Source organism: Brassica napus, chromosome C6 (assembly GCF_020379485.1).
Source record: "Brassica napus cultivar Da-Ae chromosome C6, Da-Ae, whole genome shotgun sequence".
Classification (NCBI taxonomy): Eukaryota; Viridiplantae; Streptophyta; class Magnoliopsida; order Brassicales; family Brassicaceae; genus Brassica; species Brassica napus.
The window spans coordinates 26,198,543-26,211,762 of NC_063449.1; the positions used below are offsets into that span (position 1 = coordinate 26,198,543).

General features: G+C 35.2%; 2 protein-coding genes across 3 annotated transcripts; one reads left to right on the forward strand and one right to left on the reverse strand.

Annotated features, from left to right (window-relative positions):
* Positions 1 to 1,575: 1,575 nt before the first annotated feature.
* Positions 1,576 to 5,210, reverse strand: LOC106404992 (fatty acyl-CoA reductase 6, chloroplastic-like). 2 transcript variants are annotated; one of them, XM_048760860.1, is made up of 8 exons: positions 4,701 to 5,210; positions 4,529 to 4,632; positions 4,218 to 4,417; positions 4,015 to 4,115; positions 2,723 to 2,894; positions 2,483 to 2,644; positions 1,935 to 2,402; positions 1,576 to 1,863 (listed from the first exon to the last, which is right to left on the reverse strand). In XM_048760860.1, the coding sequence occupies exons 1-8, from the start codon at positions 4,981 to 4,983 to the stop codon at positions 1,800 to 1,802; spliced, it is 1,554 nt and encodes a 517-aa protein (XP_048616817.1). In that variant the 5' UTR covers positions 4,984 to 5,210; the 3' UTR covers positions 1,576 to 1,799. The 2 variants fall into 2 exon arrangements, with proteins under 2 accessions (XP_048616817.1, XP_013701073.2); XM_013845619.3 differs by having other exon boundaries at positions 1,576 to 1,855; positions 4,701 to 5,192.
* A 6,609-nt stretch (positions 5,211 to 11,819) lies between these two features.
* LOC106393242 (glutathione S-transferase T3-like) lies at positions 11,820 to 12,734 on the forward strand. Its single transcript, XM_013833962.2, has one exon. It carries the CDS (start codon positions 11,820 to 11,822, stop codon positions 12,732 to 12,734), a length of 915 nt encoding a protein of 304 aa, XP_013689416.2.
* Positions 12,735 to 13,220: the final 486 nt, after the last annotated feature.

Consider the following 13,220-nt stretch of genomic DNA (forward strand, 5'->3'; position numbering starts at 1 on the left):
GAGGTTACTAAGGAAACCATCCCAGACATGGAGATACGGCCGGCCGACTCTAAGGTACAGGTACCAAACAATGTAGCTTGGGACGCCAAGCTGCAAAGTATTAAAGGTCCTGATAATAACGAATCTCAATCGATTATATCATGTCTGGAAAATAATGGAACCAATAAGGAATGTCGACATAAGATGATTTATTTGCATACAAGGTAGCACTTTAATTTATGAATATAAGCGAGGATCATGAACCCACGTCAATATAAGAGTGCGCACTCGTAGAACAGATTGGATTGAATGGAAACGTGGGGTTAATTAGTTTAAGGAAGAAAGGCGTATTTGGCCATATGATTAAGACGCCATATGATGTTAGAACCAGTAGATATAAATGGGTCTTATGAGGAATAGAAATCGTGAGATATAAAGCTGATGTTGCACAAGGATTATCACAAAGACCAGTAATAGATTATGAGGATACATACTCCCATGTGGTAGATGCAACTACTTTTAGATTTCTCATAAGTCTGGCTATATAAGAGAGAAAATTAGACTTGCAGCAAGTTGATGTAGTGACTGCATATTTATATGGTCCACTGGATAATGAAAGTACAAGAGGGTATTGAGCTGAAAGTACAACAAGTTCTCGAGAACAATGTTGATAATCATCAAAGTATATGATCTGAATATCTTAGGAACCTCTGGATACAATTTCTCAAACAGTTGAATATCTCAAGAAAGAGTTTGAGATGAAAGATCTTGGAAAACAAAGTTTTGTTTGGGATTACAGCTTGAGTACATTAACAATGAAATCCTTGTGCATCAAATAGTATATACAGAAAAGGGTACTCAAGAGATTTAATATGGACCAGTCTCACCCATTATCTAGTACATGGGCGTGAGATCACTTGTTTTGGACACTGATCCATTCAGTCCAAAGGTGGACGATAAAGAAGTCCATTTAGTCCTGAGATGGACGATGCAGAAGTCTTGTTTTAGACACTGATCTGATTGGTCCATAAGAAGAACGATGAAAAAGTTTTTGATTTTGGTTTATTTTATACTAACCAGCCCCAAGAGGAGTTATTTGGTTTTGTTGATATGTTTTTAGACAGGTTGTGTTTTACACATAATGGTACACGCATATCACAGCAACATCATCCAAGATTTCGTGTGTGTGTATTTGAGGTCGATGACTCAATATGTTCGATCAGATTGTGGCATGGCCGATGGTAAAGAATAACCAACTATAATGTTTGAGGACGAAGCATATTCTGCCCAAGATCTTCATCACCCACGGATTGCAGAAAATTGGAGAGGTCCAAGGGACCTTCATTAATGTCCAAATCAGGAGGAGTAATATGTGTTGTACTCTTTTTCCTTCACCATGGTTTTGTCCCAATTAGGTTTTCCTGGTAAGGTTTTAATGAGGCAAAATTAAAGCACATTACAAGCTCTAAATGGTTATGGCATCCAAGGGGGAGTGTTATGAACCAGATTGTGGATGGCTCATGACCAAGAGATTATAATTTGTAATCTTTCCATTTATCTATGACGGTATAATCTCCTATATAAGGAACCTCTATGTTATGAATAAAGATAGACCTTTCCATTACTTTTACGACATTTAGAAAATTCATTTAAAAAAAAACAATATGTTTTGTTACATTTGGTGAGCTCAATTAGTTGCACCAACCAAATCACTTTTTAATTTGATCTTTCCTTCAAAGATTCCCTTTTGAGACCTGGAAGATGAACGTTCACAATGTAATGCTCCCAGTCAATGCTTTTGACATCAAACTCAAACATCTCTATCTCTTCCATTGACATCTCCTGAATAAGACTCCTTGTATTGGTGTCATCAAACCTAAGATGCTAACCAAGAGTCAGTAATCTAATAGCTTTTTGTTTAATAAAATAATAACAAGTCCAAGTATGTTACTTACCGAGCTTGAAAGAACGCGTAAGGCTCATATGTTCTTGCTAGGGACACAAAATAGTCTAGTATTCTTTTTCCCTTGAAGCTCAATGTGGTATGTGACTCTTCTGCTTCTCCACCTTCATTCGTAGTTCCCCTTTCCTGTTTTGCTATTATGTCGAATACCGAGGAGGTGAAACCATCTAAGGAACTGTGGAATTTCCATCGCTCTAAGTCTATCACTGTCAATGGAAAGTCACACAAATGTTGATAAGCGAGGTCCATATACTCGCCAGCTCGTAGGGGATGCGCATGAGATGAAGAAGTGACATTGTAAACTTTGAGATCGGAGTTTCGACAACCATGCTTTGCCATGGCTGCTATTGTCGCATTCACAACCATATCAACAGGTATAATGTCCAAAAAAGATTGAGAATCTCCCCAGAAGCCAGAAATTTGGCCTTTACCATAGGCCAAGATCATTGGATCAGTCATCCTGTGTTTTTTATAAACAAAAAGAAAATATAAAATAAGAAAATCTAATCCCTTAGTCTTTAACAATGAAAATCTTATAACCTTATTCCTTGGATCCAGCCGGGGAAAGGCTCCTTGTAAGAGCTTTCTATAATACTAGGCCTTATGATCACTACAGGCACATCTTCTCGCATGGTTTGGATTAAAGTCTCACCCATTGCTTTTGTGAACGTGTAAGTGTTTTCCCAGCCATAGTGTTGAGCTCTAAGGTAAAAAAAATATTGTTTCAGATTTTAGTAACATAATAATGTGCAAAGAGTATATTTTCCCCTTCATCCTCACCTTTGGATGCCAAGTTCTTTCAGCTTCTTGATTTCTCCACTGCCATGGAACTTTCTCACAGCTTCTGAAGCTAATTTGAGCTCATGTTCGACGTTCAAGTCAGAAGTTATGTTTTTTCCAACGCAGAGAGGAGCCTCTAGTACTGTTCCCTCTTTCTTACCAGTCACATAAGCTATATAACAAAATCAAAAGAAAATTTAAAACTATATATATATAGTCAGTGCCATGCCAAGGTGTTGAGGGGCCTAAGGCGAAAATAATTTTTTACTCAGAATTTAGTAACAAACATTTATCACATAAATTTTGTAAAACAATGTATTTAATATTTATATATATATATATATGAAGAACCAAACATAAAATTTCTTAAAAATTATATAAGCTATTTAGTTTTCTAAACAAGAGATAAAAACATATATACAAATATTCAAAATTATCTAAGACGATTTGTAATAATTAATTAAATATATGTTGATTTAGATAGGCTAAAAGGCAACTTAAAATGTATTATTACAAGATTGCAAATAAAACTACAAGAGCATAAATATGAAACAAATAATTAATTCCTGAAACAAAACTTAAAAATGAAGACAGAAATATTTTAGGAATAAATATGAAAGTTAAAATCTTAAATTTTATAATAGCATAATATGAAATATATCCAGATAGTGTAAATAAATTAATAGCAACAAAAATATTGCATATATCAAAGCTAATAGGAAAATTTATCTATAAAGTTATAAAAAGTTGAATGAAATAATAAAATAGGGCCCCCAAAATATAGGATGCAAGTTGGGGGCCTAAGAGCAAGCGCATTAATGAACCCCCGGTTGGAGTTTATAATTTGAATTTTTTATTATTATTTTTTTTTTATTTTTCGTTTGCTTTTTTTTTTTTAAATAAATAAATAAATAAACTGACCAATAACGGGCCGCCACGTGGCGTGGGGCCCGCTAAACAGTAATGACCCGGGTTCATGCGGAAGGAGCATGGCGAGACGAGGTCTTCGCTGTTGTTTATTATAATAATTTTTTTTCTCGATTTGAGCGTGAACCTCCCATAAGACTCTTCAATGCGGTTGCTCTAAGGCAATTGCCTTTCTTGTAGCATAGTGAGCACGGCTCTGTATATAGTTTGTGAAATTTCTCCTACGGTTATGGAACAACTTTTTCGAATGAATGTAAAATTATTCAGTTTTAGTACATCAATTGCATATATTTTAGAAAATATTTGAAAAAATGAACCAATAAACCATGTGGAATAATCTTTATAGGCAAAACATAAACTCATACCAGTTGAGATATGGAGAAAGAGTTTCAGTTTCTTGCAGTCTTTGGCAAAGCTCAAGAGCCGACCAGGTCCAAGAGCGTTGACATTTAAAGCAAGGTCGTATCTGTATGAGTTTGCTTGGGTTAGAAACAACTTGTTTGTTTGTAAGTAAACAAGTAGAACGGAAAAAAAATTACAGAGTAAGAAGTAGAAACATAGTAAACACCTGTCGTCAAATGTCGTGCGACCTGCACAGCTTATAACGACATCAATTTCGCCACTAATCTTGGTTGCTATTTCAGATCCGACCCCCAGATTGTCCTCTCCTATGTCTCCAATTATTGGAATCAACTTGCTTTTCATAAATTCTTCATAAGATCTCCCATGCATTTGCTTCAAATGATTGAACAGATCCGAGCTTATGATCTGCGTGGAACAAATGGATATAATTTTTTTTTAAATGGATACAAATTTAATTTGGAGAAAGGAAAAAAAGAAAGAAAATAAAAAGAGTAAGGATGAGACTGGAAACAAAACCTCATCATAGAGTCTCTTGTTGGCTGATTCTTGATCCTTGGATTTTATCAGAATGAATATCTTCCCAATATCAGGACTTGCCCTCAATAATTTCTCAATCAGCACTGCGACAGACAAAAAAAAATCAGTTTAACTGGACAAGAAGAAAACTCTGTTTTATGTTTTGTCTTACCTTTAGCAAGAAAACCTGTTGCACCAGTAACAAGATAGGTTTTTCCCTTCAAGAAACGGGTGATTCCAACTCCATCACTGACGCTACTTGGTTCTGGCTCAGGAGACACAGCTTTAAACGACGTTTCACGATAACAAAGAGAAGTTTGGACTCTACGTGTGATCGACTGTGGCAAACGACAAGCCAAGAAGTGGTTCGGTCTGCTGAGGAAAGAGGAGAAGAAGCGGACGCCATGCAACTTGACGGCCTTGCTTGTGTCCAGCAGATTTGTTGTCATTGCCATATTTAGAAGAAGAAAAATGTGAAGCTTTTAGTTTTTTCTTTTTATGGAAGGCTTTTGTGTGGGAATGAGAATATATATATATATAGAAAAAATTACAAAGGAAGTTAATGCGGTTAGGTCTCCGGTAAGATGTCACATAGTTGGATCCATTGGTGAACCCATAAATTTATTTACTTTTTTTTTGGTAAAATAAATTTATTTACTTGGGGTCCAATGTTGACTCATAGGTAAGCAGAGGAGTATGTTTTAACGTCCTTCCACCAGCGAAGGGTCACGTAGGCCTGGGCACGGATCGAATATCCGGGTTTTTAAAGGTATTTATGATTTGCTTTGTATGTCACAAATATCTAATTTTTCGATTTGTTTTGCTTCGGAAAAATACGGATATTCGAAAAAGGGATATCCGGAAAATAAATAGATATTTGCGGATATTTACGAATACTTACGGATATCTCATATGTTTTGATTAATACAAATAATTTTAAAATTTTGATACAAATTTTTTTTGTAAAATATGTTTTTGCATGATATATATGATAAAAATTAAAAGAAGTAGGAAATCTACATATTTTGTAGTTTTTGAACTTAGTTAACAATTATAATAACACAATACTTAAGAAAAAAATATAATTGTGATAAATGTGTTCTCTTCCTTTTATGTAATACTTTTATATAATTAATAATGTAAAATATAATTTATCAAATCATATGTTAGAATAATAATTATATAATTTTATACATTAAAATTTTAAAAATAATCAAGATATACAAGTATTTATATATTGCCGGATCGGATCGGATATCCGCTTTTCAAAATTTTAATATTTGTGATTTGCTTCGATTTTAACGGATATTGATTTTTAATATTTGCTTTGCTTCGAAAGTTTACGGATATCCGGAATTTTCGGATCAAATCGAAACGAATAACGAATCAGATCAAATTTAACGGATAAAATGCTCAGTCCTAGGGTCATGGACTCAAAATGTTTCACATACTGTAAGAGCTCAAAATGTTTCACATACTGTAAGAGATAGTTTCCGCTCTCGTGCATGACTGAGATTGATAGTCTGCATGCCGGACAAAAAGATTGACTTATCGGTAAGGAGTATGTTGTATATATGTTACTGCGGCTTGAAACTTGGTCAATACCTTTTTTGTTCTTTTACCAGTTGCATTCTCTAAAACTCTGACATTATTATTTCATATTATTTAACGTCAATTAAGTAGTACTTTCCATCTGTTTAATATTTTAAAACCAAAACGTAAAATTCATGAGAGATTATACTGTATAATTTATACATGTATGTACGAAGCATATCTGAATATTTAAATACAAAAGATGACTAGAATAAGTATAACTTACTATGCCTCAGACGGATTAGATATCCGGACAATTTTAAGGTATCCGGATCCATAATTTTACTATACTTATCCGGATCCGAGGTTCTCGGATATCCTGGTGTCGGATATCCGGGTGTCCAATATCCTTCTAAAAATTGTAATATCCGGCGGATATCCGGATCCGGATTTGGATCCATAAAATAAATAAAAAATAATATTAATATAGGGAAATACCCTAGGATAGCTCTAAAAAGATTTATGTGACAAATATAAACTCTAAAGATCAAAATGACCAAAATGTTTTATTAAAAAGGTAAATATACACTTATACCCCTAGGGTTAACTAATCTAAACCTAAGAGCATGATTAATGGGGGGTTCTTAGAGTGGGGTTCTTAGCGGAATATAAAAACCCGTCTCTTAACTTTTAACTAAAAAAGGTAAGAACCTCTCTAAAATATCTTACGAAAGCTCTGGGGTAGGATTCCTATAGTGGCGTCCTCCATGAAAGCTCTGGGTTATGGTGGCTCGACGACATCCTTGGCTTCAGTGCTCCGTTTGAGGATGGCAGAGAGGAAGCCGGTGTCTGATAGCTAGTCATTGGGATCTAGGTTTTGTCTCGATTTCGCAAGAGTAACTGCTGCCGACGGATCTAACCTCGGGGATGACGGTTCCTCGGTTTATGATTCATGTCCGGTTTAGTTTCGTCTTGCCCCCGTGCTGTTTGTGAAGCTTTGCGAGATTTCTCGGACTTGGATGAAGGACTAGACACGAGGTGATTTTTGCGGTGGCTAGGTTTCCGTTAGTCGGATCTCCTCCGGTTCGGCGTCTGTTGCCGCGGGACTACTCCGACATTGGCTTATCTGACGAGGCAATTGCTGACAGAGCTGTATACTGACTTGGACACCCGGTGTTGGCAGTCGCGACAGTCGGTCGTTGGTGAGCAGGGAGCTCAACTCCCCCGGGCTTTTCACCCACGCGGTCTTTCTAGCTTTTTGCGGTTATTTGTTGTTTTCTTGGTCTAGTTTCATGTAACCTAGAGTCTCTGTTTTTTCCAGTTGACCGGAGTTGTTGTGCTTCACCGGATCTCATTTTTGGAAAAGATAAATATAAATATAAATATAATATATATATACTATATATATAATCAGAAATATTAAACATTCTATCTAACTTTATTTATTAATTGAAGTTTATATGATTAATCAAAATATTTTAACAAATACATAATTCGATAATTTGTAATATTATGTATTTTAAAACTACATATTCACATTCAAACTCAATAAAATATATACTGCTTTTAAAAAATCAGGACCCCTAGATCCAGAGTGAACCTTAACGCGGTGGCATTGATCGACTCTTTCTTAAATTGCAGTATGCATATTTTGAATATCCGGCTAAGAATACCATCACTGCAAAGAGACATATACAGGGAAACACTTTGGTAATCTTATGGCACTTTGGATTAATTTGATTATCTTTGGGTGTTAACCTCCTTTGTTCAAGCTTGTTTTTTTTGCCTTGGTAGAGGTGACTTTAGATTTAGGTTTCGTAAAATTTAGTTTTCATTACTATGAATATTTATATTCGTAGCAAAAAGAAATAATAATAACCGGCTAAGTTGTTCTTTTTTTTTCTTAATTTTTACAAACCGTCGCTTTATAAGTGGGAAATACATTAGGATAGAACTAAAAAAATTTTATGTCACAAATATAGACTCTAATGATCAAAATGAGCAAACATTTTCATTAAAGAGGTAAATATACATTTATACCCCTAGGGTTAACTAATCCAAACTTTAGGGTTTAGAGTTAAAGGGTGAGGATTAGAGATTGAGATTTAAAATTTTATAAAATAAAAAATAAATATTAAAAATTTGAAAATAAAAATTTTAAAAATAGTTTCAAAAATTATTTTTCGAATTACAAAAAAGAAAATTTAAAAAATAAATAAAATTTAAAATTAAAATAAAATTAAAAATTTATAAAAAAGTTCGAAACCATATAATCTATATATTTTAATATTTTAAAAATTTAAAAATTGTTTAATTTTTTTTTTAATTATTTTAATTTTTTTTTTAATTTTTAATTTTTTATATATCTAGGGTATTATGGTCCTTTTACATATTAAATGAAACATTTTGGTTATTTTCCTCCTTGTGGTCTATTTTTGTGATCAAAATTGAAAATGATCTATGTAGGAGAATTGTCTTCTATAAGTTCTATCAAAATTTAACATTAATATAAAATTTAACATTTTATCGAAAGAAAATTTGATTTTTTTTTTATAAACTCTATCGGCTGATCTGGTCGGCTTCGAAAGTAGAGATGGTAATCGTGGATCTGGACCGCGGGTCTGGCCCGTAAAGTACTGTCGCGGGACGGTATTGGGACGAGATTTTCTAGGCCCGTAAATTTGCGGGCTTCGCTGGACGGGCTTTGCGGGACTGGGCTTTTTGCGCGATGGGCCGAAATGGGTCATGCGTGATTACATGGACCCGCATTTTTTTCTTCATTTCTTATTTTACCTGAAAAAAACGAGAAATATAGTGAGAAGAAAGCGATTCATATGACTTTTCCCCCAGAAAACACAAGGGGTTCCAACGATGATGATTCGAGCTTCGGCGATGACGACTCCAGCTTCAGCGATGACGATTCGAGCTCTGGTGGTGTTTTGATTTGGTTTTCTCTTTTTATTACACACAACTATGAATTTCATTATTACAATGTGATATTTCTTATTTAAGTTGATTGGTTTTGTTTTCAGTACTGTGAACTGGTGTTTTTCTTAAATTAAATTTGGTTATAATAGTGTTGTTTAGGAAAAAAGTTAGTTGTATATAACGTCACTTGTATAATTTGTCAAAGTGGTTCACGAATTTTTTTGCAATCCAAATAGTTAAAAAGAGAGATGGTTTGATGAAGACATACAACACTTGAGCCAAATTATTACAACGACAACAATTCAATCAGATTCAAACTCAACAAAAGCTTATCCTGATAACAAAAGAAGATTTTTAACTCAAGAACGCAAGCACAAACAGAGCTTTGTGGCATTGATTTTGATAAGCTTTTTAGTGAAGTTTAATGAGCTCTCTTCAACTCTCTTGCACAACTCTTCTACTTGAACATTCATGAAAGAAGTTGTCTAGCAGGCGGTTTGATAAGGAAGCATCCCGCGGGATGGCCCGCGAAGGCCTATATATTCTGCGGTACGTGTTTGGACCGACATTTTGAAGACCGCAGTCCACGCGGAACAGGCTTGATGTGACCCGTTCGACGACTAACCCGCCGCGGTACGGAACGGAACGGGATGGGTAAACATGTTTGACATCTCTACTCAGAAGGAACACACTTAGTACTATAGAGTGGGCAGACTATTCAGTGACTCGAGTTTGGAATACCTTCCGAAATTTTGATTTGAAAATTCTATTTATCATCTATTGTCAAAGCTACTTTTCACACTTTTATCATCTATATATGCTTTGCTATAATCGTAATTCTTATAGTTTCCATGATCTATATATGCTTATAGTATTATTTTGTTTATAATACTATATTTTTAATATTAATCCACAAAGATTGAACGTTCTGATCGATACTAATTAAAATCGGAAAAGGAGAAACATTTCGGTAATGATTTGTGTGTCTCTTAGAAGAAGATTATATAAATATTACATATGTATACAACATGAAGCATATCTATATACTTAAGTACAAAATATTGTCTAGAATAATTATCACTGATTTTAGGGAAACAAATTGATGTGAATCCCTAAGAGCATGTCCAAAGGAGTATCCAAGGCACTTCTAAATCATGTATCTAAGTATTTATGTGATTAAATTTAAATCAAAAGGACATAATTTAGATAGATATGGTTCTACAATTAGAGGTTTTGGATCCACTTCTAAATGACAGGTGTCATTGAGATGTGGTATTTTTTTTAAAAAAATGTTCTTTGTCTGTCTCGTAATTGTTCTTTGTCTCTCTCCTTTCCGTGAACCGATCGAAAGAAGAAACCTTGGCGACAGAAGGAATCAGTCCGCTCCATCCTCTATCTACTACGCTTCTTTCAATTGAGATCCCAGGTGAGTTCACAACCAAATGATTGGTCTCTCTTTTTTTTATTTCCTTGTATATTGACGAGGAATAGAGAGAACGAAGTGATTGATCCGTCACAGATTCTCCTTGTTGTGTACCTAGAGAGTGAGTGAGAGAGAGAAATAGAATAGGAATCTGGATTTAAAGAGGAATTGGGGTTTTATTAGGAGTTCATAGCGATGATCGAGGAAACTGGTGTGTTAGGGTTTTGTATAATCTTCGATTGGCACATGGTGATGATTACTGAGATGCAAATGTTGTGATTGTGTACTCTTATGCTGTGATTAATGTTGTTAAATTGCATGATTGAATCGTCTGGGTTTGTTTCTTAATGTTTTTGCAGTTAGACTAAGAAAACAATTTGCGAGTTATGTTGTGTATGGTAAGATTGTTTATGTTCTTCTCTTTCTACTCTTAGCTTATATTAACGATTTGAGTTGCAATGTCTGTGCTTTATAAGATGGTCTAAGAACAGAGGGTACTGTGATTACATGAAGAATCTTCCTTAGATAGTAGCACGAATGTTTAGTAGCATTAAGGTTGAGAGAAAGTTGTCTCTTTTCTTACCTAGTTCGAGGTAATGACTAACGGTTCTGTCTCTTGTCTTACCTAGTTTGGACAAGTGTTTGTGGGGCAGTGTATTAATGGTGGTAGTGAACGTAGTGCAGGAGCTAGCATCTTGGAGGTAATGTAACTCAGTCTGCGTTATTATTTGCGTAATTGTATTAACATTGTCACACATTTCCATTTTCCTTAATAGGTTGCTCTGAAGTTTGAGCATCGAACCAGCATCGAACTAGTAAGGGAGACAAGGAGACCATTATGTTATGGTATTGGATCCTCCCTTTCACTTCTCTCGTTTCTAATTTTCTCCGGTCAGTTTAATTGATGGTAGATTCTTTTTTTTTTTGGCCTCAGGTTATGGACATGCTCGGGCCTAGCTTATGGGATGTATGGAATACTTCAGGGCAAGCGTGTAGTGGCGAGCCAGTGTTCTTTCAACGAAAACATTCAGGTACATGCATCTCTTGTTATAAAAACGTTTTCATTTTTCATTTAATTTATAATTCTGTTTTTACATGAAATTTACTCAAGTGATCAATGCTTGGTAGAGTCTAGTATCTTGGTAGTTAGATTTTATTACGGGCTGTCTAATCAAATGTGCTCACCTAATGTGATCAATGCTTGGTTGGTTTTAGAATAGGTAAGACTTTACTGCTAACACCAAACACTTGAAACACTTGAACACACTCACAGTTTTTATAAATGAAAGCAACACACTCTCACTTTAAACACTTCACAGCTCGTCTTCTTCGGTTATCTTCTTTCTCCATTGCTCTTTCATTTCCTCTCTCTTTTTTTATCCTTTCTTTATCCACCAGAAAGTAGGAATGGATTCTTCGAATTCATTTACTCAGTCCTCAGGTTTTCTGGATCTGTTAAATAGCCAACAGTGTGATAATGTCTCACAAAGCATAGCTCTTGGAGCTTCAGAAGTTCAAATTTTTAGTTCCCAGGGGACTAATAATGCTCCAACTCAAGCTGCGGAGACAAATGAAGACAGACGACGCAGAACGAATTGGTCACAAAAGGAAGATGTGGTGCTCATAAGTGCTTGGCTTAACACAAGCAAAGATCCGATCACAGGGAATGAGCAAAAGGCTGGCTCCTTTTGGAAAAGAGTTGGAGCTTACTTCAATGCAAGTCCTCAACTTGTTGGTATGGCAGATCGAGAGGTTGGCAACTGTAAGCAAAGGTGGTCCAAGATCAGTGACCAAGTCTCCAAGTTTGTTGGGTCGTTACGTTCTGCAACAAGTCAGCAGTCAAGTGGGCAGAATGACAATGACGTAATGAAACTTGCTATTGAAATCTATCACCATGATTACGGTGCCAAGTTCACACTTGAGCATTGTTGGAGGGAGCTAAAAAATGAACAGAAATGGCTGTCAACATTTGGGACAGATAACAGCAAGTCAAAAAAAAGGAAGGGTGAAGATGGTTCTCAAGCTTCTGTCCAGTCATCAAGCCATGGAGTTCAAGAAGAGACTCGTCCTGAAGGTGTGAAGAAGGCAAAGGCAAGGTTGAAGACGAAAGAGATGGAAGCTACCAGCACCAAACCGGTGGAGAAATTGCATGAGCTGTTTGAGATAAGGAAACAGGATCATGAGATAAGGAAGCAGGACTTTGAAATGAAGGAGAAGCTTAATAAGCAACATATGTTGGAGACTCTCCTTGCAAAAAAAGAGCCTCTTACTGAGATTGAAATGGCTTTGAAGAACAAACTAATAACTGAAATGTTGGCATAAGTTTCCTTGATGTCTATATAGTCAGTCTGCTTCTACCTATGTATTTGTTTATGTTTTCAGGTCAGTTTGTTGTGGTTTGTTGAGTCAGTTTGCTTGTCTATGGTCTGATTATGTCTTATGTTTTAAAAGTCGGATGAATGATGTATTTTCACTATCTATGAAATTGTTTTAGTAATGGTTTCTCTTCTTCGTGTGGTGTTGAATATCTCCTCTGGTTATTATTTGTTTATGTTTGTTATTCTGAAATGGGTTTCTTGTTGTCTGCAGTACAAAGTCATTGAGAGAAGATGGAGGGTACGAGTTCATACCAAAAGCGATAGAGAAGCTTGGAACACATCTCTGCTTCTGTGTTTTGTAATCTAAAAAATGTGTTCCTATTACTCTGCTTTTGTGTTTGTAATCTCACTGGCAAGCATTCTCTATTGTTGTGTTTGATTTTCTTAAGAAAATTTCAGGGGTGTGTCTTTGTATTCCTTTTTGAACAAA

Bases quoted from the DNA above. Each gene is read 5' to 3' on its own strand.
- LOC106404992 (XM_013845619.3), bottom strand. From the start codon at position 4,983: ATGGCAATGACAACAAATCTGCTGGACACAAGCAAGGCCGTCAAGTTG. The intron at 4,418-4,528 runs GTTTTGTTTCCA...TGTTCCACGCAG, and splicing joins ACAAGAGACTCTATGATGAG to ATCATAAGCTCGGATCTGTT. The intron at 2,895-4,014 runs GTATGAGTTTAT...TTTGTTATATAG, and splicing joins CTTTCTCCATATCTCAACTG to CTTATGTGACTGGTAAGAAA.
- LOC106393242 (XM_013833962.2), top strand. From the start codon at position 11,820: ATGGATTCTTCGAATTCATTTACTCAGTCCTCAGGTTTTCTGGATCTG.